Source organism: Populus euphratica, unplaced genomic scaffold, assembly GCF_000495115.2.
Source record: "Populus euphratica unplaced genomic scaffold, PopEup_1.0 scaffold19.1, whole genome shotgun sequence".
Lineage (NCBI taxonomy): Eukaryota > Viridiplantae > Streptophyta > Magnoliopsida > Malpighiales > Salicaceae > Populus > Populus euphratica.
This window is the reverse complement of record NW_011499853.1, coordinates 679,088-706,952: the sequence shown is the minus strand read 5'-3', so window position 1 is coordinate 706,952 and position 27,865 is coordinate 679,088. Positions and strand designations below refer to the sequence as shown.

At 31.1% G+C, this 27,865-nt stretch overlaps 2 protein-coding genes across 2 annotated transcripts; one reads left to right on the top strand and one right to left on the bottom strand.

The window, feature by feature from the left end:
• Positions 1-7,858: 7,858 nt before the first annotated feature.
• SLOMO (F-box family protein) lies at positions 7,859-16,240 on the top strand. Its single transcript, XM_011021047.1, has 17 exons — positions 7,859-8,749; positions 9,357-9,615; positions 9,707-9,839; positions 10,757-10,856; positions 10,939-11,136; positions 11,213-11,483; positions 11,579-11,677; positions 11,770-11,858; positions 11,998-12,097; positions 12,192-12,362; positions 13,259-13,411; positions 13,518-13,678; positions 13,755-13,953; positions 14,505-14,971; positions 15,067-15,130; positions 15,676-15,762; positions 15,920-16,240. The coding sequence occupies exons 1-17, from the start codon at positions 8,271-8,273 to the stop codon at positions 15,998-16,000; spliced, it is 3,111 nt and encodes a 1,036-aa protein (XP_011019349.1). The 5' UTR covers positions 7,859-8,270; the 3' UTR covers positions 16,001-16,240.
• Positions 16,241-18,498: 2,258 nt separating this feature from the next.
• Positions 18,499-22,481, bottom strand: LOC105122122 (uncharacterized). Its single transcript, XM_011021046.1, has 7 exons — positions 22,144-22,481; positions 21,657-21,696; positions 21,246-21,316; positions 20,875-20,969; positions 19,547-19,614; positions 19,094-19,204; positions 18,499-18,941 (listed from the first exon to the last, which is right to left on the bottom strand). Exons 1-7 carry the CDS (start codon positions 22,442-22,444, stop codon positions 18,809-18,811), a joined length of 819 nt encoding a protein of 272 aa, XP_011019348.1. The 5' UTR covers positions 22,445-22,481; the 3' UTR covers positions 18,499-18,808.
• Between the last annotated feature and the right edge of the window lie 5,384 nt (positions 22,482-27,865).

The window sequence follows — 27,865 nt, the reverse complement described above, 5'->3', positions numbered from 1 at the left end:
CTAAATAAAACACTTATTTAGTTAAAAAGAAGTAAGGTAGAAAACACATTCTTGAAGCTCATAAAAAATATGCTCCTTTTATTGTGGGTCTTACTTCTGATATCCCTCTTGAAATCCAAAAGAATATTCCAAATCAATACCTAATTTTTTTTTGTTCATTTATTATTTATATTGAACCATTTAATCACAATTTTCATAATAAAATTTAATGACCAATTATATCATCATTTTGTAATATTATTTAGTGTCCAAGAATATTGTTATCTATTTATATAAATATCATTTAATATCCAAACATAATGTCATCTATTTTTGTAATACCGTTTGATATTTGTTATTTTTGCATATTAATTATACCTTAAGAAATTCAACATCTCAGATGATTTATTTTTATCTACCATTCAATGTTTAATAACTAGTACATAGGTACTTCTTTGACATTTAGTTAACCATTACTAAGATTATCAATCTTTCATTTACTAAACCTACTTTCATTCACATATTTTATCAAATATAAGAAGTGTATTTAAACTAAACCAATATTTATTTATAAATTATACACACATAACATTTTAAACATACACAAACAATAGTTCAAATATATCATAAATCGATTTATAACCATCATAATTAAAATCACACATATAATTCATTATTATAACATAAAATTAACATCAAATCACACCTTAATTGAAAACCACTATGCTATCTTTGGCTCACTTTGCCACTTCCATGACCAGCCTTTATGGACTTGAAGTTCATAGTTGGTTTCAATTACTTTAATTTGTCTTTTAATCCATTCCATTTTAGTGCATAATCTCTAAGAATTCAATAAAATTTAACATTTCTATAATATAAACCCAACTACGTATAATACACATTTCTCTTAATAAATAACCTTAATTTAAAGGTATTTATTTTCTCATCAAATTCAAATAAAAATGATGAAATCAAATAGAGATAAAGACCCTTACCACTTCCAATAACTTAAATTTAACGGGTTTTTGATATCAATTTCAATGAAAAACCTTTTCTTTGTTTCTTTTGCGACTTTTCTCTTATAGATTGACAAACTCTTTGTTTATCTACCATAATCTCTCAATTCCTTTCTTATTTCTTATAGTTTGAGTGGATTTTATGAAGTTTAGAACACTCACATCACTCATTATCTCTAATTGAAGAAAACTGAAGAAGAATTACAAGTCTTTTCTTTGCCCTAATGATGCCGGCCAAATAAGAAAAATAGGAGATGTTTTTCTCCTTAAATTTACCAATTTGCCCCTAGTATGGATATTTTTTGTAAAAATATTTATTATTATATCCGGTCAAGTTAACACTAATTGACTTGGGTTTTAAATTATTAAACATAGGGTTTACACATTTCCTTTTTTTGCTTTGTTGATGAGGTGCGTAAATATATAACTTCGTCTTTGAAGTTTTTAACCTTTTTATACATGGTCCTTGTTTTTTAATAGTTCTATCATCTATTCTTAAACTTTATTTATTTTGTGTTTTAATCCCTAAAATTTAAGAGAATATAAAGTTTTTGAAAAATTAGATAAAAAAGTTGTTGGTTTACCACGTTTCAGCAAAGAAAAAAATTGTTTTTAATGTCAATGGGCTACTTTCAATGAGATGAGTTTCATTAAGGTATGTTTAATTGTTTACATCGTCATAAAAAAGTTGGACTGGGGTTAAGAATTTTTTTTATTTAGTTTCATTTTATATTTTTTTATTGATCTAAGGGTTTTTTGAAGTTGTAAATTGGATTATTGAGCTTTATAAAATGTTTGTTTGATGATTTTATAAGAAAATAGGTGGGAAAATGGACTTTTGAAAAGAAAAAAAGATATTGGTTCTACTTCCCAACTATTTATCATGTAGAGAGGATATGAGCCCTTAAAAAATATATCATCTATTTTATTTTATTTTTTAAAAAATAAGGTGAATAATATATTATCCATTCTTAAACATATAAATATTTAAAATAAGGTTGGATGCCAATGTACTGGTCACCTATGAACTTAAAAGGAATTACAAGAAGGATGACCTCACTGCTAGGCTTCTTCTTTTTTTTAATGATAAACATACAAAGCCAATTTATTTACGCAAAACACCTGGTCTTTTTCTTATGATTTTTTATTTTATTTTAATTCAAATATACCATTAATAAAATACTTAACATTAGATTTAAATTGTTAGTCAATTTTGACATGCGTTTTAAAATAATATTAAACTTTTTTATGGTAACATTAACAGTTTATCTTGCAATATTTATATATGATATATGCAAAAATAATAAAAAAAATATTAATCATGTATATTCAATGAATTAAAATTATACATTTTCCTGCCTATTTCAATTAATCATTGTCTCCACCTTTCATTCAAAATGCACACTTTGAATGCACACTAGCAATAAAAAAATCATGCCATTCTTTTTTAGAAGATCAAGATTCTTTATGATAATATTATAGGTTTCGTTATGGATAACAATGTACTATCCTAATACGCAAGATTTTTAAAATATTTTTCTTCTTGGTATTGAATGAAAATAAAATATATTTTTTTAATTGTTATTTTTTTATATTTTTTTCAAATTTATTATTCTCGTACGTTTAATTTTTTTAATTGTTATTTTTTTATACTTTTTTCAAATTTATTATTCTCGTACGTTTTTTATATAGTTGCAAAGAGATAATCAATTCAATTCTTGCTTTCATGATCATAATTCTTTTTTTGCTTAAAAAACAATGTCACATGTAAAAAACATGTTTTCATGAAAACAATTGTCATTAAGAAAATTAGGTTTTTAAATTAAAAATATATCCTTTTTTCTTTTAGTTCAAATGGTTAAAGTTTTTCTGATTTTTTTTAATTGTTGTTACTTTTTATCTATTGAACTATGTTAATAGAAAAATCATTTTGTTGTCAAAAGAAAAAAAATTTCATGAATAAAAAAAGACAATTTGGATGAAAAATACATTTATCTTTAATAATTTTATTTCCTATGAATATTTATTTTTTTATTGATTGATAAAATAAAAAATTAATTTTAAAAAATAAAGTTACTAAACTTGATGATATCTGTAATATTGTGCAAGTTACAAGTTAAACAAACTAACTTGGATTAATTTAAATTAATTTAAAATATTATTATTTTAATTTTTTAATAAAAAAAATATTACATTGACATTGTTTTTAAAATTTTATCTTATAAAAAAATCAAATCAGGTCCTCCCTCAATCAATTGAATTGTGTGTGCATGTGATGGAGCAATTGGTCATACTAGATTTACTCTTACTTGATTTACCTTAAAATTCAATCTAGATTAAAGCCTAAATCAACTAGTTAGTTACCATGTTGATCAACTAGACTATAACGAATTTAATAGTATTACCGAATAGTTTCTCATATTAGCATGAGTAATTATATTAATTTAGTGTCGGTTTAACACATAGGAGATAGCTTTTTAATTTTTAAAGTGCTTTTAAAATTGTTTTTTTAAACTGAACATTATCAATCAATATTTTTATATGTGTTTTTTTTTATATATTTTTAATGAATTAATCTTAGATTTTTTTAAAAAATTAATACATTTTAAATTAAAAAAATATTTTTTTGAAATATTATACATCTCAGTACCAAACATCCACTAAATCTAAAATAAAACAGTTAAATAATTTAATAAAAAGGTACGACAAAGTTAGATATCTGATGACCCACTCGTTAGTGATAAATTAACAATACCAGGCAAATTCATTTTATTACGGGGAAAAAAACAACATGAAAAATGGTGGATTATGATTTATGACAGCTGTTGGTTGGAGTTGGACTTATCGGAGTAAAATGGGCCAGCGATGAGTTAAAAATCTTCTTACATCCCAGTTAAAAGACAACACTTTTGGCCAATGAGGGGGTCCCACGACATGACTTCATGAAACCCCTGTCCCGGTGCTCTGATACTGACTCGTACGAGCAAAGGACAATGTTCCTCGCTAGGGTTCGCGGGACCCGCCCACTTAAATCCCATCATCATTGCCATTGTAAAGTGGAAGCCCATCATGTCCGTTAGTTACATAGACTTTTTTCAAACATGAGACGTGACCGTGAACTCATCTCTTGATTCTTGATGAAGGGAAACATTGTTTGCCAATGTATGTATTTAAGGGTTTTTTAAAATTTATTAAAATAATATTTTTTAAAATTTATTTTTAATGACAGTATATTAGAAATATATAAAAATTTAATTTGAAATAAATAAAAAAATTGATTTTTTTAAAAACATGTTAAACCGTGAAACAAGCATAATTTACTTCATCACGAATTAGGATATACTTTCCCCTCTACTTGGTATATACCTTGCAAATTCTCATTGACGGAGGACTGAATGATTCATGAGTTTGGTGTGGTGTACCTCTTTTGTTTTTAAAAAATAAATTATCAAGATATTTTTTTTAGATACCAAGGGTTTTTTATTGTTTTAATAATTTTTAAAGAAGTTAGAAAAATAAAAGAATATTGTTTTTTAATTTTTTATATTATAGAAATAAGAGTTTAGTTTGTCCATTTCTTTTCTTATTTTTAATAAAAGTCAAATTTTTTTTTAAAAATATTTAATAAACATGTCTTATTGATTTGTATTTTTTTTTTAGAATGATTACAAATACTAAAATGAAAAAAATTTCTTTTTATTTTCTACAATTAAAAAAAAAACATCTAAATGTTTTCCCAGAACAAGATGCAAATGCTTGTGTTATTGGAATGTAGAAATTACAGAAAAATAATTGTATGGATCTCCGATACGTGAATTATGTCATGGCTTGTTTTTTTGCTCAAATATAATATATTTTAGAAGTGGTTGCGTGAAAAGAAACTCTTTAAAAGTAATTTTTTTTATATTTGGTAGTATTATGAATATTTTTAAAAATTTTCATACATCATAAAAAATAAATTAAAAAATAATTTTTTATTTTTTTAAATTTATTAAAAAATAAATATTCAACTTGATAGATAAAAAAGTTGCAGAATGATAAAATATAAAAAAATATTATTTTATAAATTATTTTAAATAAAATAAATAGTAATTAAAATAATAAAAATTAAATTTGACCTGTAAAAAAAATATAAAGATTATAAAATTAAAAAAATTATTTTTATAAATTATTTTAAATAAAATAAATAATAATTAAAAGAATGAAAAAAAATTTAATAAATAAAAATTTTCAATTAAGAGAAATATACAAGAAAAATAACTAATAATAAAAAATAAGAAATAAATTGATATAATTAATAAATAACAATATAATTTTTAATTTTTTTAATTTTAAAAAAGTATTTTTCATAAAAAATAAAAGAACAATATTTTTATAAAAAATAAATTAATTTTTTATCTAATTAGAAAATATTTTTTATTGATAAATTTTTTAATAGTAGCTGAACTTGTAAAAGTTTAGAAAAACATTTTTATAAAAAACATTTTTTAATAATATAAACAGGCTAAGTGTCATGCAAATTTCGTAAGGTGATTTGTGGTAATAGGGTCAGGTTTGGTCTGTGTGGGAGTGACAACGGCAACCTTCCAATAATTATGATGTTGGTGCTTAATTACAGTATTGGTGGATCAGCCCGAATAATTATGGCGATCACAATGACAATTTTACCATGCTGCCTCAACATTGTCTCATACAAATTCTATGGGTTTAAATTTTTTGGAGGATGAAAAATTTATTGGAATTCGATAGATACTGGTTTGAATTGGTTTGAATGAATGTTTTTTTTTAATGATTATTTTATTTAACGCATAACAAATAATGTGTTTATATATATATATGTATATTTAAATGTTCTAAGTTTTTTATCTGTTAAATAATAAAATAAATTCTAAATATTATCAAACCTGACTATAAAAATATGTTTGGAAATACAATTGAAACTATATTTTTTAATTTTTTTTACTGAGTTTTATTCTGGTCAATTTTATTACTATAATTTCTTAGACATTTTTAATTGATTTCTCCCTACTTAAAACGCTATCATTTTACTCCTTACCGTGACATAAAATCCACTCTAGAATAATATTTAGCAGCTTTTAAAAAACCAAATTGAGATTTAATGATGTTTGGAAGAATAGTAAAAGTTGTGTTTCAAATTGATTTTTTTTAATGAATATATTAAAATAATATTTTTTAAATTTCATCCTTGTTATAAGCACACCAAACAATAAAAAAACATTAATTTTAAATAAAATAAAATTTTAATTTTTAAACAAACAATATTTTAACTGCAATAAATAATAAAAAGAAGTTTGAGGGGTCCTCTGTTTTCATAACCTTCCTCTCTGGCCGCAGAGAAAGTTAATGGAGGACAATGCTTGGTGGTTGTGTTAATTGCGTGGAATAAAACCTTTTATTGATCACGGTACAGCACAATATAGAATAAACGAAGAAATCGTGCCTTATTCTCGCCTTTTTTTTATTAAAAACCTTTTTCCCGGTGACTGCAGGAAGGATGGGGACACGCGAGTATAATTTCTCGAACTTTGAAGGGTAAGTTGAGTGGCGGTTGAGATTTAAAATATTTTTTATTTAAAAATATATAAAAATAATATTTTTTATTTTAAAATTAACATATCAAAACAAGTTGAAAAAATATAAAAATATTTTTTAATTTTAAGGAAATATTGTGGGTTTTCAAACGCATTCAAGATCTGTGAGCGAGCCAGCCATTGGATTATTCCTGGCCAAACAAGATCAATTTATATGCAGGTCCGAGCACCCATGATGCTGCCCCAGCAGCTACAAGGAGCAAAAAAAAAAAAAAAAAAAAAAGTGCACCCACGATGCTGCCTCAGCAACTACAAGGAGCTAAAAAAAAAAGAGACTGCAATTAGTATGTCACCTTCCATTGCCATTGCAAAAACATCCATGGGGTTTTCTACAACTGTTTTTGCATGCCCAAAATGATAAAGAGTGCTATAAATACCAACAAAATCATTTGTTGAACAGCCAATAAGAAAGAATGTTTTTCACCCACCTCCTCTTTTTTTTTCATGGTGAATTATTACCCCTCCCTCCAAATTCAAGCTCATAAAATGTTTTTTAAAATATTTTTTATTCTCAAAAATTTATTGCGGCCACCTCTAAATTCAAGCCCACAAGTTTCCGGCACAGTCAAGGAAAACACCGAAAAGGGAACACTAAACTTGTCAAGGAAAACACTAACAATTAAGGACAAACATGGAACACACGTGATTTGCTCTGCTGTTTTTCTTCCAAAAACCATGTAAATACCAACAACATCATTGTTAAACAGCAAGAGCCAGGAGTTTCTCTTGTTTTTTAACCGCGGCTAAAAATAAAATAACACAGTTAGAAATTTATTTGTAAAAACAACTGTTTATTAGGACGCCTCTAAATTTAAAAATCTAGCGTGCATCACATGCATAACCTTAAAAATTGCAACGGTCCTTGATTAGACATACATTACTAGGATCCGCATGTTCTTTAGATTCAATCTCAACACTAGAAGGGTCTGTGATAGGTGCATGTTTTAACGAATTGTGTTATCTTATAAAAATAAAAATAAAATTCTACCGTGCTAATTTTTTTATTTATTTTAATGATAAAAATACCCTCAAAGCTAATATTTAGAAGCTAAAATTCAAATAAAAGCACTCCACTTCCTGATGCAATCGATGGGTCAGACTTCAATAATATATGATCACTCAGGTGCCTTTCCTTAACCATACTATCAAGGCAAAATCACGGGCAGCATTTTAAACATTGAACCTCGTCAAAACGGCATCGTTCGACGACAAAAATTGACGCTTTCCATATAAGTAGGGGAATACAGAGATTATTATACCCCCATAAACGCCGATCCCCCTGCCTCCCACCCTCCATCTCTCTCTCTCTCTCTCTCTCTCTAGAGAAAAACAACCTTCGACAAGGGCAGACCTTACAGGATCCGATCAGATCCGTTCAAAATCATTTTCTCTCTCTACAAACCCTCTAGCTTTCTCCCTCTAAATCCCTCCTTTTCATTTCTCCTTCCATGTGTCAACACTGATCGGTTTATTTCTTTCATACTCTAATTACCCTAAATCTAAGCTAGATTCTACACTTTTGACACCAGGATTTTGCAATTCTTCACCTCATTTCTTCAAATTAGGGGTTTTGTTTCTGATTTTTTTATAGAAATGCACGAGATCGTTACCTAGGGTTTTTGCTGTGTGTGCGAGTAAAGGTACTACCTTTACCTCGAATTGCATGAAGATTTGGTGTTTCTCGTGCTTCATTTTCGGTAAAGAAGAAGAAGATAACAGAGCCATGAGAGAGGGCATTTCAGAAAATGAAGGCAAGACCGAGGGCAATCTTGGAAATAACGAGGAGGAGGAAGATACTGAGGCGATTGCATCGAGAGATATCCGCCGAGAGCGCTGTGGCCGGGAGTCGATGAGGTGGATTGAGGAAATGATTAGGGCGATGCAACGTGCTCGTAGTGGTTTTGGTGGCGGAGGCAGCAGCGGTACGACTGATTGGGGAGAGGTGGGGCCGGGTTTCGAGGAGGAGGGTCAATTTTTGGCTCCTCCTCTTGCTTTGAGGAGGTCTGCGTTTTGTACCTCGTGGCTGGGACGGGGAGAAAATAGTGGTAGTAGTTCTGCAGTGGCAGAGGCCGCCGGGAGGGGTAATGGGGGGTGCGATCGTGATTCACATAATAAAAGGGCTAAAGTTTACTCCTATTCTAAGTGAGTTTTGAACTTGTTTTGTGTTTAATCGGGGTTGAATTTTATTTTTATCTTCCATTCTGAAATGGCATCTTTTTCTCTATTAAAGTTTTGAATTTTCAGTGTTTTTTGGATGATAATTCAATGTTTTTCTGCTTGCTGCGATGTCTATGCTTCTTGGTCATGTTTTGAAATTAATGTTGTTCCACAATTTGTCATTTTGTTAGAGAATTCAAGCGAAACCACACTATGTTGTTCCACATTTTGTCGTTTTGTTAGAGAATTCAAGCGAAACCACACTATGTTCTTTCCAGACCTTTTGGATTTATAGGTTAATTTTTCTCCTTTGACTGTTGAAGTGTAAGTAGCATTGCTGGTTAACTTGTAAGCAAGTGCATTTCTTTCGTTGGTCTTTAGCTTCCACGCATGTAGTCTCATTTGGACATCACATTTCAAACTTGCTACGATTACCTTCATATTTTGATGGAATGTTCTTCACCAGTGTTGTATGTAATACCTGATTAGGATCTGGTGATGTGCATGTTAAATGAGTTCTTTCAGAGTGTATGCGTGCTTCATGGTTTTAATGGTTGCTGCTCCTGCATGATGGATAATTGTTTCTCTGCAGTGACTGCCACTATGCTGCGGTAATGTCTTCAGATGCTGGGAATTCTACTTCATCAGCAGATAGACACCTTGGTTTAAGCCAGAGCTCTTCAATTCCATCCAATAATGAGATTTTTTATCATAACTTCATGTGGAATAACAACAGCGATGATAATCCCTTTGATTCTTATGGTGAAAGAGATGATGGTGATGATAGCAGCACTTCCAAGTCAGAAGACTTAGAAGTTAGGATGGATCTTACGGATGACTTGTTGCATATGGTAAAGTGCATTGTTCAGATTGTTTTAAGAAATGCGTCACACCTTGCTTCCATCTCAGGGTCTAATTTTATACTTTCCTTTTTCTACCCAGGTTTTCTCGTTCTTGGACCACATTAATCTATGTCGGGCTGCGATGGTTTGTAGGCAGTGGCGAGCAGCTAGTGCTCATGAAGACTTCTGGAGGTGTTTGGATTTTGAGAACCGAAACATATCGGTAGAACAATGTGAGTTCAACTTGGTACCTTCTGCTAAATCTTTTACTCTTATGTTCCTCCTGCATATGGGCAGAGTATTGTATGAGTGTGAAGAGATGTGGGTTTGAAAAACCGAAAGGAGTTTGTCACATCCTCTCTCCCTCACCCACCCTTCTCAATTGTATCGCCAGAAGGCTTTAATGTCAATGTTTTTTTCTACCTAGCTTAAGAATGACTGGATTTTGGAAAGTGGAAACCCTGCAAATGTGCATTGTTATTTCCACCCAAATTTCATGTAAAACATAAGACACCTTATATTTTTTTTGGTCATTTTATTGCTACTGCCTAGGAAAAAGTGTGGAATAAATGTTATGCAACAAAAAGTAGTTGAATTAGGATAGCATAGATGCAGAAGTTTTGTTTTTTTATTTAAATGTATGGATGTGATGCTCCTTATTTCCTTGAGGCTAGATATGCATTTTTTGATTTGGTGGGCCACACACATCATTGCCAGAACTTTTCTACATGATATAGGTATACACCTCAGTAGATGTGCAACTATGGGTATCTTCTTCATTTTTGTAGAATATATTTGGATGACTCATTTAAAATAAGTGATTTTCGAATCATCTTTTGATAAATAAGAATGGATGTATCAGTTCAATAGTCAGACATTATATAGGTGGGATGGATTGTGCATTTAAAGAATAGAGTATACAAGCATAGCATTCCTAAAGTGTGAATTTGTTAAAAAGCATTGTTGAGCATGCAATGTTAGCCTACTTTTATGTGTGAATTGATGCATTTAGCAATCAAATGCTATGATCTACAAATGAAAGCAATATTGTGTAATGTATTATAAAAGGAGCACTTTACATCCGTTTCCCTTCTCATTGTCAAATAGTGGTTTTGGAATCAAATTGATTGTATTTAATGTGAATTTGTAGTTGAGGACATGTCTCGGCGATACCCAAATGCCACTGAAGTGAATATTTATGGTGCTCCTGCTATTCACTTGCTTGTTATGAAAGCACTCTTTTCTTTAAGGTAGATGCCTTTCATTTTGTTCATCATTGTTATGGTCAAGTAATAACACACAGCTGATGCTAATATCTTTAAATTATTTCAGAAATCTTGAGACTTTAACCGTAGGAAAAGGACAGCTAGGGGATCCTTTTTTTGGTGCCTTGGGAGATTGTATCATGTTGAAGAGTTTGAATGTCAATGATGCTACTCTGGGTAGTGGTATCCAGGAGATACCAATAAACCATGATAGATTGTGTCATCTTCAACTGACAAAATGCCGCGTGATGAGAATATCTGTCAGGTGAAACACTATTAAGCTCTTAAATCAAAATTCTGTTAGTTTGCTAAAACTTTGTGCTAAGATGCATCTTTTGCAGGTGTCCACAACTTGAGACTTTGTCTTTGAAGCGCAGCAACATGGCACAGGCTGTGCTGAATTGTCCTCTCTTGCATCTCCTTGATATAGGGTCTTGCCACAAGCTTACAGATGCAGCAATTCGTTCAGCAGCAATTTCATGCCCCCAGTTAGAGTCTCTAGACATGTCGAATTGTTCATGTGTGAGTGATGAGACACTGCGTGAGATAGCCCTCACTTGTGCTAATCTCCACATTCTTAATGCATCTTATTGTCCAAACATATCACTTGAGGTTAGTTCTTCTAAATCAGTGCCATCTTTGATTTGGTTAAATAGTGATATTCTGCTGTTTGACATCAGATAAGCTTTCTTCTTTTCTCTTTGAAGTCTGTTAGGATGCCAATGTTAACTGTTCTCAAGCTTCATAGCTGTGAGGGCATCACTTCAGCTTCAATGTCTGCAATTGCATATAGTTATATGCTGGAGGTATGAATTCTCTTCCTTTGCATGGTGGTCTTGCCTAGATGCGAGTGTCCTCTAGAAATAACTTGGAGCATTGACATTGTAATTTATTTTAGGTTTTGGAGCTTGACAATTGCAGTCTTCTGACTTCTGTGTCCCTGGATCTTCCTCGCCTGCAAAACATAAGATTAGTACATTGTCGAAAGTAAGCATGCTTTTTCATTCCTCTATCCCACCATTCAAATCTTGAGAAGCATTCTTGTTGGATTGCAGGAGTTTTTTTTTTTTTCCTGTTCTTTTTGGTTGGAGTAATGTTATTTTCTGCCCCCCTCCCTCCACCACAGATTTGCTGATCTGAACTTACAAAGTATCATGCTATCATCTATCATGTTGTCTAATTGCCCAGCCCTTCATCGAATCAATATCACTTCCAATTCGCTTCAAGTATGTTTCACCAGATTACTCCTGTATATTCACTATGCTTTCCTTCATCTTTTATCAGTGTAGCAACTCTTATTATTTGTTTCTTAACTTGCAGAAATTAGCGTTGCAGAAACAGGAAAACCTAACAACATTAGCATTGCAGTGTCAATACTTGCAAGAAGTGGACCTCACAGATTGTGAATCTCTGACTAATTCTATTTGTGAAGTTTTTAGTGATGGTGGTGGATGCCCTATGCTAAAATCTTTGGTTCTTGATAATTGCGAGGTTTGTAAAGTAGGCTCTTTTTGTCTGTTTGGTTTATGCATTTTGTGAAATCTGATCATGCTTTGCATGTGCATGATGAGGGATCCTGATGTTTTAATGCTGTTATCTTTTTGCTGCTATAATCTTTCACATGTTTTGTTTTTTTCTGGTGCAGTAATTCTTATAAAGGAAGAAAGGTATTGGTGGTGTTATTGTATTAGAATTCCAATTTATCATGCCTTTGATAATGAGATTTTTACCGAAAGATTTTCTGGGATTTGCATTGTTCAGCTATGATAGAGGTCATGGGATATCTCATGTTCTAAAAATGGATTTTTTTTTAAGTATCATTTCAATGGAACAAATTAAATAGAGGAGAATGAGCCATAGAACCAGCCCCATCTAGCATGGATCAGGTCATTTTCAGTACATTAATGACGATCTATCAAGATGGAGCTCCACTGGTGAATTATTTAGAAATGGACATATGCTTCTAAACAATGCATCACTGATGCCAATGATACTCTTTTAGAATTTGAATTGGACTTCAGTGATATGAAGAGTGCAGTTCTAAATCACACTCATAGGGATATTGGGTTGTCAAAATTTGGAATGACTTCTAATTATGTGCAGAGCAAGTAAACATTAATAAGTCGACTTTTGAAGACTGGGCAGGGAGAAAGGGCCTGCCTGCTAAATTCTGATTAAAAATTCAGATTCATTGTGAATTATTGGTTCTGTAGTGTGCAATAGGTTCGCCCTTTTAAAACTTTTTTTATTATTATGAATAATATTCTCTGTTGAATGTTCGTTGAATGTTTATGTGCCCAGTTGAGTGAAGTTATGCCCTAATTTCTGCAGTTCCTGTAATTGGTTTTTTTCCCATTCAACTGAGTGAAATGATTTTTACTTTTCAGGCCTTGACAACTGTGCGATTCCACAGCACTTCTTTAGTCAGTCTTTCCCTAGTTGGTTGTCGTGCTATTACTGCTCTTGATCTGGCATGCCCTTCTCTAGAGCTTGTTTGTTTGGATGGCTGTGATCATCTTGAGGAAGCATCATTCTGCCCAGTAAGTCGGAATTATTGATGCCAGTCTTGTTCTGGTAACATGATACGCAAGGTGTATTATAGCAAACAAAATTGATGGTAAACTGAAACGTTCTGCCTCTTTTCAGGTTGCTCTCCGATCACTCAATTTGGGAATATGTCCCAAATTGAAAATCCTTAGCATTGAAGCACCATGCATGGTGTCCCTTGAGTTAAAAGGATGTGGTGTATTATCTGAAGCATCTATTAATTGTCCCCTCTTGACATCTCTCGATGCTTCATTTTGCAGGTCATGTTACTTTCTGGTAGTTTTTTTGGCTGTCCCTTCTCATGTCCTATGACTGATATGTGTTATTTACATGCAGCCAACTCAAGGATGACTGCCTGTCTGCAACCACTGCATCCTGCCCGCTGATTGGGTCATTGATTTTAATGTCTTGCCCTTCTGTTGGTTCTGAAGGGCTACTATCTTTGCAGCGGCTTCCACATTTGTCTGTTCTTGATTTGTCATACACTTTTCTGATGAATCTGCAGCCAGTGTTTGACTCTTGTTTGCAACTGAAGGTACTTCATAATGTCAGCTTGCATACTTCTACCACATACATGCAGTGCACTTCAATTACTTCTGTAAAATTTGTATGTCTATAACGAATGAGCCTGTAGCTAGTTGTACACACAGGTGTGAGGGTGGAGGTCTTAGGTTTGAGTCTCACCGTTGTCAATTGAATTCTAATAAAATTGGATCCCTATAATAAAAAATAAAAAATCATTGTACATCTATTGGATTGGCAAGGTCTATTTTACTATTCTACAACCCACTTGCTTTTTTGAACATTCAAAAGAGCTCAATGTGAACGTGCTAAAGCTTTTTACTAAAACATGTGGAATTGCTTGCCATTTAATTTCATACTGTCTAATTATTCAAAAGAAAACCATCTGAAGATAGTTTAAGGTTTTGTCATCTTCAACTTGATTTATGAACTTAAATATTTCATTTTTAAGCTGAACATGTATCCCTGGCTGACCTAAACATCTGATTTGCTTTTTTCCATCTTACAGTTTATGAAATTGTTGGGCTTAATAACTTATTTTCTTTTACCTCTTCATCTTCTAAGGTACTAAAATTACAAGCCTGCAAATATCTTACTGACACATCATTGGAGCCTCTTTACAAGGATGGTGCTCTTCCAGCACTTCAGGAGTTGGACTTGTCTTATGGGACCCTCTGTCAATCTGCAATAGAAGAGCTTCTTGGTTGTTGTAGACACCTTACTCATTTGAGCTTGAATGGCTGTGTAAATATGCATGACCTGAATTGGGGATGCAGTGGGGGTCAGCTTTCTGAGTTGGCAGGCAAATTTAGTTCATCTGCCTTGTTCTCTCATGAGAATATTCTTGTGCCGCCTGAGCAGCCAAATCGCTTATTGCAGAACCTCAACTGTGTTGGTTGTCCGAATATTAGGAAAGTTGTCATTCCACCAGTGGCCCTTTGTTTGCATCTGTCTTCACTGAACCTTTCTTTATCTGCCAATTTGAAGGAAGTCGATGTTGTTTGCTTTAATTTGTGCTTTCTTAATTTGAGGTGTGCTTCTGTTTGTTGATGTTGTTTAAGATTTTTTCATTTTAGTTTTTTATACTTTTCTTTATCTAATATCTGTGTGTTTGTATGTTATTCAGCAATTGTTGCTCCTTGGAAATATTGAAGCTTGAGTGTCCAAGGCTGACCAGTCTTTTTCTACAGGTATGTGCTTTTCTGACTTTCAATGAGTTCCTGGATTTGGTCGCTGTCTGGGCTTGCCCCTATTATATTCAAGGGGAAAAGGGAAAAAAATAGCTTGTCTTGAAGTCGGATAATGAAGGACCTTGCACAAATGTTGTGGCTATGTAATTTGCCATTTAATTCATCTGCATGCTTTTACCTGGGTTTGGGGAAGTACTCAATCTGGTACCAGAGTTGTTAGCTTGAATACATGATACTGTATCAGTGCTACTTGCACCATAGATGCATATACTGTGCTTAGTAGGGGGAATACCTCCTTAGGAAATAAATGTATGAGAAAACTGGGCAGCCTCCTCAATACCAATCATGACGTTCGCTTGTTTTCTGGTTTGATGTGTAATTTTCCTCGGATTTCAATTATTTGCCTTTCTCTTCTCCTACAGGAGAGAGTTTGCTAGCCGTATCCTTTGGGCAATTATCATTTTAGCCTTTGGGACAACGCATCTCAAATTGCCCCCATCTAATGCATTATTATTTTTTTGCTTCTGTTTTAATTGTCGTCGCAGTCTTGTAACATTGATGAAGAAGCTGTTGAAGCTGCCATATCTCAATGTGGCATGCTGGAGACTCTTGATGTACGTTTTTGTCCGAAGGTGAGATCAGCACTTTATTATATTTTTTTCTTTTTGAAAAAATGGAGAGCTCAAATATCTTACTAGGCAGAAAGACAGTCTTTGATTTTGTTCTATTTCCTTTGGACTTGTATTGCTCGCTTGCTAATTGAATTTATTTGTGTTCTGACACCCCCAGATATGCTCAATAAGCATGGGCCGATTACGTGCAGCATGCCCGAGTTTAAAACGCATCTTTAGTAGCTTGTCACCCTCGTAATTTACGTCTTTGTATTTTCTCTCCAGTGGTGATTCACTTTTACTGAAGTAGCATCCTGCTTGTTGTGTAATATCCACAATTCACACCTGTGCTGTAAATGTTCTTCTGTCTTGTTGATGCGTGTTCCAAGTATACCAGGTTATGAATTAGCTTCCCTACTGTAACAATACAATAAATTTTATTTGTTTTTCAGTGTTACTCGATTTGGCGAGTAAATTGTTTTTAAAGGAGTTTGCGGTCTCACCTAGGGTTGAGAAAAAAAAAAACAATTAAATTGAAAAACCAAAAAAAATAATTGAAAAAACTAAACTGTGAAAAAAATTAATTAAACAAATTATAATTTTTAAAAAATTAAATGGTTTGGTTTTGGTTTGAAAAGTTTAAAAAAACTAGATTGAATTGAACAGATGTAGTTAAAAATAAAAAAAAAATACTATAAAAGTTTTTTAAATTTTTTAAATTTTAGCATTTCCTCTTCTTCTGCATCAAGTAGTCATTCCCTAATTATCTGAACTTTTAAATATCAATAAATTCTTCATCACTTCACAAAACTTCATAGCTTATTCTGGATTTCTAGTCATCTAACAGAACTTCAACAAGCTTCGATCTCTATCTTTAAATTTAATAAACTAGGAATACCTCTCTCTACAAGCATGATACACACCACTCTTAATCTCTAGATCTAGCAAACTAGCCATCTCCTCCACTTCTTTTCTCCTACTAAATATTACATCTTATTATATCAAGTATTATATTTTTTTTATCTCTATTTTTATTTTTATAACATATTTTTATAACAAACTAGGGATACCTTTCTTTTCCACACGGGCATGGTACACATCACAACCAACCTCTAAATCTAGCAAATCAATCACTTCTTGGATTTTCTCTCTCACACTAGACATTAAATTTTACCACACTAGGTATGATTTTTTTTTCTATCAATCTCTATTTTTAATTTTTTAACATATATTTTGTGGTATTGTAATCGATGGACTTCAGGGGAAACTATCAATCTCTGACTTTTTAACATACGCTTTGTTTTTACTCTCTATATTTCATATGCTTTCACCTCCAGATCTAGCAAATTGATATCATGGTAGATTAATTTGTCAAGAAATAATTGTGTAATAAATGTTAATGTTCAATATATATATATATATTAATGAGTGCTACTATTAGATTGTTTTGGTGTTTGAATTTTATTTTTTTTATAAAAAATCCTTGCCTGGAGATTTTTTTGTTGATTGTTTTTGTGTTCTCAGTTAATGTTTATGGATTCTCCGGAGCTCCTGAAAATGTTGATATATACATATATGTGCTATAATTAAACCTCCAACCAGCCTTTTATATATATATATATATATAAACAAAATTACGCCTCAGTTTGATCTGGATTTCATGACAAGTCATCCCCATATGATATGCTATTAGGATTTTGTGGTGAAGCAATCCATGGCCTTGAAATAATTTTGATATGTACAACTGCAAACAGAAGCAGGAGATTCTGCAGAACGACAAAATAAGCAATATTTATTTATTTATTTTTGACATGCTGGTTTGAATATTTTGTAGAACTTGAATAATTGTTATAAATTATTTTGTAGCATGAATATTGTTGTAATTTTTTTATAAATTTGCACCTTTTATTTTATCATTTATTAATTAATGTATTTTCAATTATTTAACATATCTAATTTTTTATTTTATAAAATTTGATGGAAAGTTACACCTAACAACAGATAATAATTAGTTTAAAAGTCAATTAGATAATAAAATGCTACTTTTTTATTTTTATATCTTCTAATTTAATTTATCATATTATAATTTTAGATCTTGAATTTCAAGTTTTGATGTCAACAGTATTAAGGAATCAAAATATAATAATTTTAATGTGTTTTTCAATTGGGATGATGTGCACAATGAAGATTTATATTTTTTACATGAAGTGTTTTATAATAAGGTTATTTGTTATTTGTTGTTTTATTAAGCCCTTTTGAAACATTTTGTAATTTAAATTTTAACTTTAATGTAGAAATCTTACTAAAAAAAATATAGAAAGACTTGCAGCACATTGAACACAATATCAGTACTAATAATGCAATATAAATAAATATTGAGTGTTAAAAAAATTAAATATATTTTAGAATTTGTAACAAAATTAGATGGTATTAATATTAATTACAAGCCCACCAGAAAGCCTAAAAACAGCCCAAAAATAATATAGGTTTTTTTTATTTTTATTTTTTAAATAACTAAACTGAAATTAGTTAGTTGGAAATAATTTTGGTTAAGTTTTAATTTTTTTATTTTAATTTAATTATTTTTATAAATAAAAATTTAACCAAAACAAAAATAACTGCGTCGCCTTTCCGAGTCCTTGCTTGCAGCAACCGTTTGTGTGACCACAGCTAGGATTGAGCTTGCAGTTACGAACTTTTTTGTTTTATTTTTCTGAACTGTTGGGAGTAACATTTTAGTTGCAAATTTACAATGTCTTCATCAAAAAAGCATATAAAAATGAAGAAATTTACATGCTAATCACTACCCTGAACTTTTGTTCCGTAAAATCTAGTTGCAACTTTTATTTTCTCATCAGTTACTGTTCATAATAGCTACACGAGGCTGTAGAAACTATAAAATCGGAACTCTGTAGGTACGTAATGATAATAAGCGTTGTTACGATTATTTGAAGACAGCAGACTGATGATGGGCACAAAATTTCTTAGTTTTGGATCTCATTGCTCTTTCGTCTTGAGTACCTGAGGGCAAACAAAGAGGAAAGGATAGAAGAAAGATCATAATATGTCATAAGATTGATTCCAACCGCGTCAATTCTGGGTCTAAGATTTCAGCTTCAGAGTCTTCATCAGGGGTCCGGTAAGCATCCGCAACAGCCTTCCCTTTGTCTAACACATCAGATGGGACAGTCTGGAGAAGGCTGTGAAGAAAGCATGGGAGGAAAGTAAGTTTCCTTGAAATATAGATACTGACTGGGAGAAATAAATGAGTGATATCAGAAAACAAGAATTTGTTACTAATGCACAGAGTTGCTTTTCTTGGGGTGTTTCAAAAACCCACTGCCATGATTACCTTTCCATTGCAGCAAGGGCAGTTCCTATTTTTGCCTTCATCGATTTAACTGAAGCATCTGGCTCATTTCTTGATGCATGCAGAAGCAAGGAATCGAGTTCTTCCAAAGCACTATAAAAGCAGACAAGTTATTTCTGTCAGAATTTGTTTGGATGTTCATTATCTACACTAACCTTTTTTCTGTATAGTTTTGGTACTCTTCAATTGACCTGCTTGCCATTTCGATAAATTTATCCAAGAGAAGCATTTTTCAATGAAAAGCCGAAACGATTTTCAGTAATTCTACTGTGTTTTATATCCCACCAGTCCTACATAAGCACAGTAATTCTACTGTGATCCACGATTAGGAAGGCCAGAGTGCAGGGAACACTTAGAAATCCACTCAAAACAATGTGGGAGACACCTATAACTATTTTCCATTTGCATGAGCAGCAGAGAGATTTTGGCAGATACCTGAGACATTGATCAACATTGTTGAAAGCAGCGCTACCATTTCCAGCATCTGAAGCATATTGTGCTACCTGAAGTTCCGAAGAAAATTTCCAAACCTCAGGAACTCATGTACAGGAAAACTGCCATAAAGGAAATCCAAATAAGAAATTGGTTTTATGGACATCTTTTTTAAACAGAGGCTTTCAGATGACACCAGCCATATCGATGCAAGACTGATTGTTTGACAGCAAGTAGTGATGAACAAGCATGGCTTACAGTCTAATAACCACTATGTCAAGGCAAGAGTTTTGATCCAAACCTGCGACATTCAAATGGATGGCTCTAAATGCCATCACACAACCAAATAAATCTTGCAGAGCTTAATTGGGCTCTAAATGCTCCATATTCTTTTTGACATATCTAAAGTTTCAAACTACCGACATCCTCACGCCATCTAGGAGACAGGCCCACCATCTCTGCTTGTGATGGCTGGAGCATTTAACGATACTAGGAAAAAAATTCACTGAACAGTAACATGATACTCCAATGGCAATACTGCCTGAACCATCTAATTGAATTAGATAACCTCTAAGCTTCAAGTTAATGATGCAAATATTATCTGACCACCTGTGTAAAACAAATTTAATAGGGGTGCATCATGGGGACCTAGCCAATGATATCTTGGCTCCAAAAGAATTTAAGAAAGAAACTCAAATGTATGGTGCTTTTTTACCCTCTATGTAAATCACTTATCGGCATATTAATGAACAAACTTGAAAGCACATAGCTTGATGGTGAAGGTGAGGCATGTCCTCTTTTGAGTTATTGGGCGATCAAATCTCGTCTCCTAGAAGTTACAAAAGTAAAGCTCATGAATATCCTATCCCAACATAAATGACCTTTTGGTGTTGCAAAGCTCCAATTAGATAACCTCTAAGCTTCAGGGATTTCACTTGGACTAGTGAACAATTGTCCAATGTCCAGTTGATTTAATGATCGAATATCAAATTCAAGATTTTAGAGGTTGATGACTGCTGAGTTTACTGTCAATTAAAACTCCAATTTAAGGACCATACACAGAGAGATTATACTCCATTTTCCCAGTACTGCTCTAGAAGCCTTAATGATAGTTGAGAGAATAATCAGAAAGTAATATCTTCTCTCTTTATAACCATACTGTTTCTTCTGAAGCCAACTTGGTGGTACTTACATATTTCCAGTCATTTAAGCTGTATCCAAAATCAAATAGATAAAACACCATTTAAGGAATTATGAAAATTCTCCCGGAATAAAAAATGTTTCACAAGCAATTAGATTCAAAATGAATAAAGATAGAGAAGTTGACTTACTGCTCGAATATTTACACGAAGAGATGCTGCTGGGCCAGAACGTAATAAAGATCGATAGTTGCCGAATTGGGGCTGATCAACATCCAGAATTTTCTCTACAGTAGTCAAAGAACAAATTAAAGCATCATGGTACACTATCAACATATTCTTTAATGCCTAATTGAGTTCAGGTTTCTTGCTTAGTACGAGGATGTAGGAACATCCTTAGTGTGAGTGTGCAATAGAAAAAGAAATGGTAAGAGATACAAAATCGAATAACAACTTTTATGCATCTTCCGAGAACATTAATATTGCAAGTGTAATTTTGGCATCATCTCTTAATTTCTCTAGTTCCCACGGGAAGGAAATAATGTGACAAGACAAGGAATTACCTAAATCCTTAATCTGCAACTCAGTCAATATAACAGCAGGCACATAAGCCTCTAGTGGATCAAGCTTTTTCCTGTTAAGAATTTTAGGAAAGGAATTAGTTCTGATAATTGTAGAGGCACTCGTTGAACGAAACAAATATCATACAAGGCTCAATCGCAGTCATCATAGTTTATTTTAGTATAGTGCTGGAAAAATTTGGAGTATCATTCCACTAGCAGGCAAGGCATTGACAATTTGTCAATATTTAATCAAGCTTGTGTCCACTTAATTCTGTAAAGTATTGAAACTGAATTTGAAATCTTTAGGCCTCAGGCATTTCCTTTCACTACAATCCAATGACCATTTCGAATTTATTTGTTTTGGTTTTATCCATTAACAATATCCATACTCATTAATCAATCATACCATACCGTTTCACATACTTATCGAAAAAACTGCCAGCAATAGCATCTGCAAAACAAAAAATAGAGTGAGCCCACATCAAACAACATCTCCAATTCAATAAAATTATCCCAAATCAATGAACAACTAGAAACACAAAATTTTCAATTTCTTTACTTTTTTTCCTTTTTCAAAAAGCAGGAGGTTGAGAACAGAACAGGGTAGTAGTTAATCAGACTTCAGTTTGAAGCAACCCCTGGCTAGGCTACAAGCACATGGCATTACTTCAAATGGAAGAAAAGCACAAGCCCTTCGAATCACGTGCAGTTCAGTCTTTTTAAGAAGGCATGTTTGTTTGTTGAATAAGGGGGCAAAAACAAAAAGAAAAAAAGGAAAAAAAAGAAGAAAAAAAAAGGAAGAAGAAGCAAAAGGAAGTGCTATAATCTCTTACTACCATATTGAACTTTCCAGGCAAAGAATGTAAAAAGAGTAAGTTTATTATGATATATTGCATACCATTAGGGGCAGAAAGGAAGTGAGAGAGAAGTAGAGAGTTGGAAAGCAATGAACGCCTGCTCTGACCCTGCCATTTTGAGGTGGTGGAGGAGGACATCAATGCGCAGCATCTGATTACTCCTCGACTACCCGACTTAATGTTTGGTTTCGAAGAAGAAAGAGAAAAATGATAAGGGAGAGCTGAGGAATGGAAGGAGGAGGAGGTGGTGTTAAGTGTGGCCATGCCAACAGTACTGTATTGGGTGGATCCAGTCGGTGAGGTGTTAGGGGAAGAAGATAAAAGGAAACGGGGCTTATCCATTTGCCTGTCTCGCTGTCCTTTTATGTCTTCATATGTTACTCGAGGGTCTGTCTTAGTTACTGAAAGAATCAACTTGTGTGATGCTCCCCTGTTGCTAATTTAAGAATCAATGCCTCTAATATTTATTGATGTTAGTTAGAGGATGATAAAAATACTATTTATTTATTTTTATGTTTTAAAAATATTTTTTAAGAAATCAATTTTATTTATTTTTTAATTCAAATTTATTTTTTATTTTTTTTAAATCATTTTGATGTCTTAATATAAAAAAAAAATAAAAATTAAAAAATATATTACTTTAATATATTTTTGAAAAAAAATATTTTAACAAGTAAATATTATCACACTAACAAATACCTCTTAAAATAACTATTGTATAAAATCCTAAATGTTGATTTCAATCGAACAATTTTTAATAATAAGCAAATATTATATCTGAAGATTAACAAATATAATACAACATGTTGTTGTTTTCTTTTCTTTTTATAGGTGTAATATTCCATATTTATATTATTCAATTTTATCTTAATTAGTGAAATTTCCAATAACTAATATTCTATTCTTAAACCAGTAATGGGAATTTCTCTGGGTTGTAGGTTTTGATTTTTTTATTTATTTATAGAGAAAAAATAGTTTAGTTAGTAAAATAATTTCTATCTTTTGCATTATATAGTTTAGTAAAATAATTTCTATCTTTTGCATTAAATTCCACCCAAAATTGCTTTGTAAACCTTAATTTTATAGAAACTAAAATATTTTTTTTATTTGTGAAAACATGCTTTTTATTTATTTTATATATAAAAATCCATTACATAATAATTTTTTAAATCATAATTAAAATATTTTAAAAAAAACCTATAAAGCATACTCACTTAGAATATAATAGACCATTAACCATTAGTATTGATTGAGCTAAAACCAGGAATATTAATCAAATAGTAACTCTTAAATTAGGTCAGAAGAATTTCAATGAAAGGCAAAGTAACCTCAACCCAAACGTTATTCAAATATAACGAAACAGCTCAAATGAGGTAGCCATCGTCTGTTTCTTAACCCATGCAATAATCCTTCACTAGCTACGCTGTGGATGGAATTTTTTTTTTTCAAAAAATAAATAAAAAAATGGGTGACTATTTACAACATGTGATTTGGCATAAAGAAAAAATTATAATTACAAATCAAAAATATTATTTATATATTTAAATAAATAAATCAATAAAAAGTTATTTTAAAAAAAGTTAAATAAGCACACTCAAAATGACATGGAGGGGTATTAATTTAAAAAACTTAAAAAAACTTTTAAAAGGCATAAAAAAGTATTAATTAAAAAGAAAAATATAAAAAAAATATTAAAAATAAGCTCAGGTCCACGTATTTGGGCTTGCTATTTTTTTTAAAAAAAAAAACATTATGTCTATCTATATTTTTTTAAAGAAAAAATAGACAAATGATGTGTTATTCACCGGCCTAAATTTCAAATACCATTATAGTGGTCGAAAAATTAGATTTGCGAGTTTTATACCTAAAGAAATCATTTTTTAACTACAAAACACCATACAAACACCCTTAAAATACCAAGAAATCAACATATCAACCCATTAAACTCCAAAAATAGTTTAAACCACTATATTAAACTGGAAAAAAATATTGTATCCTTTACCTAGATTTAGATTTTTAGATGATATTAAGGTTTAAAACAACTACTATAAGACTCCTTTGGCCTCATAAAATCTGTTGATATTAATTTTAACTTGTTTGGTAATTAGAATCATCACCAACAAAAAAAAAAAAATTCTTTGCTGGTATTTGAGAGCTTCTCTCTCTTCCCGTAAAAAAAGATTTGAAAATAGAAAAAAAAAATATTTGCACCTAGATGTGTTTTTTTTTTAATTAAACAAAATGGTCGCCGTATCGCAAAAAAGTTAGGAACTAAAATGTACTTCATAAATAAATTTGAAAATACCACATATATTACTCATATTCTTCATTTCAGTCCCTATCTTTGAATTTAACTCTCCCTCCCAAAACAAAATGCAATTGGATGCTAATTTTGACTCAAAATGACTCAATTATACAAGTATAAAGTTTGATAATCAAATTGATGATTTTTTAAAAAAAATCACCCATTCAATCCATAGTTATTTGCGAGAGAGTGAATAATGATTTTATACACAATGAAAACACCACAATAAATAGTTATCTAGCTCATGCTGTGTGGTGGGTCAAATATTTTTTTGCTAATAAAAAACTGAGCATATAGACTTTTTTTATGCTTGTTTTTACAAAAGAAAATCCTAAATATAAATAAAAAAATGTATCTATGTATATAATTAAATAAATAAAAAACTATTTGTGTAAATAAATAAATAAAAGTTATTGATGATAACAAAAAAAATGAAAAAGTTAAGAAAAATGTTTAATCTCACAACATAAGACACTTACCAAGTGAGTTTAATGATTTTTTTATTAAAATAAGTTTTTTATTAAATTAATTGATAATAGAAACAAATACACACATAAAATTAAATAAATAAAATAAAAGTAAAAAAAATATCATGCAAGGCTACATGTATTAGAAATATCAAAAATAAATATTTTATTTTAAAAAATAAAGTTAATCTATATAAAATGTAAGAAAAAATATAATTGAGTCATAATAACCTCTTCAAGATTAAATATATGAAAAAATAATTACTATTTAAAGAAGATTAAATAAGCCAAAAAAATCATGGAGATGAGATATTAATTAAAATATAAATTAAAAAATACATATAAGAAGCATCATTATAAAGCAAAACTAAAGAAGAAGAAAAAAAGAAAAAAAGAAAAATACCAGGCATTACCCCACCTAGTAAGTCAAGCCAACCACTTGACCCATTATAAAAGGGTCAACGTGCGGGCCAGCAGGAGCATGTCCACATGAATGAGCCTTTATTTATTTTAAAATTGATAAGTTGTTAACCTCAAAAGTTTTTGAAAAAATAAATAAAACAAATTATGTATCATTAATAATCATCTAAATTCCAACCATTACGACCAGCAGGGGCATGTCCACATGCACGAACCTTTATTTATTTTAAAATTGATAAGTCGTTAACCTCAAAAAAATTTTAAAAAATAAATAAAACAAATTATGTATTGTTAATAATCATCTAAATTCCAACCATTACATTGCCTGAAAACTCAAGGCTTTTGATTTTTTAACTTAAAAAGTTATTTTTTTTACTTGGAATACCTAAAAAAATCCTAGATATCTTGATAAACTTGTAAATGATCATAAAAAACCATACAAAAACCTGAAATCAACAAAAAACCAAAGACTTTTTAGAGTTTAGACCTAGTTTTTTAGACAATTTTAAAGTTTTAAAACATTTAAGTGGAATCCCCCGTTAAATGTAATTTGTTAGTACCAATAATTTTCATGACTGAAAATATTGGCAATGATGATTTTCTCTTTCTAATATTGAAATCTAACAAGTCTTTTTCTTTTTCTTTTTTTAACCAAAGACTAAAATATAAAAAAAATAATGTCTTAAACCAAAACTAAATCTTAGACATTCAAAAAGATCTAAATTATATTATTTATAAAGATGATGGATCAAAGTGTATTTTGTATGCATCACCTATTTTGAGTGTTTTTTTTTTTTTTGATCTTTTTCCATGTTATCTTTGTCCAAGAAATCATAAGCAATTGATGTTACTAAATCTTAGACATTCAAAAAGATCTAAATTATATTATTTATAAAAATGAAGGATCAAAGTGTATTTTGTATGCATCATCTGTTTTGAGTGTGTTTTTTTTTTATCTTTTTCCATGTTATCTCTGTCCAAGAAATCATAAGCAATTGATGTTTAATTTAGGGTCAAATAATCAAAAATAAAAATTTAATAACTAAAATAGAAAAAAATGTATGTGAAAATGTGTAAATCAGCACAAAGTTTTCTCTGCTTCATAATTTTTAGAGTTTTCTATTATAATAATAATAATAATAGGTAACTCTTCAAATACAAAAGAATAACAAAAAAAAAAAAGAAGTTTAAATCCATTACTTGCACTTTATATTTTCATTGATTCATAAAAAAAACTCTTTTATTCGATCAATTAAATGTATAAATATCAAAAATTTATCTCATTATCCTCATTACTTAAATCGTCATCATTTAATTTCCTGTAAAAAAATTATCAGCATTGAAAATCACGGTACTATTGTGATGAAGGCAAGATTGAATGCGGCCAGTTTTTAGACATCAGACCCCCAAAAAAAAAAGTTGGTGACACGTCGGCAATTTATTACCAAAAAGAAAGCCATATAAGTTGCTAAGTAACTCCAGGAAGAGGTAGACGCATCACTGACTCATCCCATCTACTCCTCTCTCTCTTTAAAAGTCTCTTCCTTTCTCTCTGGTCTCTACGACACCACAGCTGCAACCAACCACAATGGCTACCTTTTTTCTTCTACTATTTTCTCTTCTGTTCTTCCCTGCTTCTGCTCATATTCAATGTAAGCAAAAGCCTCCTTTTTAAATGTAGTAGGGGTAGTTGTTATAGTATATAATAAATGTACTTGACATGTTACTAGATTTGAAATTATAACTTGCATTTAGTGCTTGATCTGCTTTCCCATTGTTTGTTTATGAGGGCCTTTTTATTTTTATGGGTTATTTCCAAAATGTGTATCCTTGTTTTCATGGGGTTTCATTTATCCGTATTGTAGCTTTGTCATGAGTTTCATTGAATATTGCTTTTTTAGATTTGAGTTTGCTTTGTTCAAACTGGGTGCTGGTTGTGTTATTAATCGTTGTAGTACGATCATAGATCTCTGTTTTTTAGTTTACACTTTGGACCCATTTCTGCTCTGCTGGAGCTTATATTGTTTTTTGTTTGCTAAGAGATTGGAGGAAAGTAGGCAACTTTAGTTTTTGAATCTTGGGTTCTCTAGTTCTTGGTCCACAAAAGTCAACCTTAGTGATTTGGTGTAATTAGTTGAAAGAAAATTCCAATTTTTGCAACCAAATGATAAACAAATGTGGCAAATAAGAGAGTTTGTTGTTTCCAAGGATTAGTTGTTGAAGATCTATGAAAACTCGAAGTTTGGTTAGTGAAGACAAGATCTAAACTTGTATTCTTGACTGTGGGAGACTTCTTGGTCTTCCTAATAGCTAATGAGTTTTCGATGAGTGAGATTTGTTAGAAGAAAGAAAGAGAAATGTGGGAAAGAAAATAGAACTAAGTCTAAGATGGGTCTCAATATAGGAGATGTACAGAATTCTTTTCTTTCTTAGAAATATGATTCATGTGCAACTATATAGCTCCGTCCCTCCCCGTTTGAATGCTTAAAAACAGGTACGTGACCCACATTTTGAGATATACCAGTGGTACTTTTCACTGATCTGGAACCATCCAAAAAGAAGTCTTTTGCC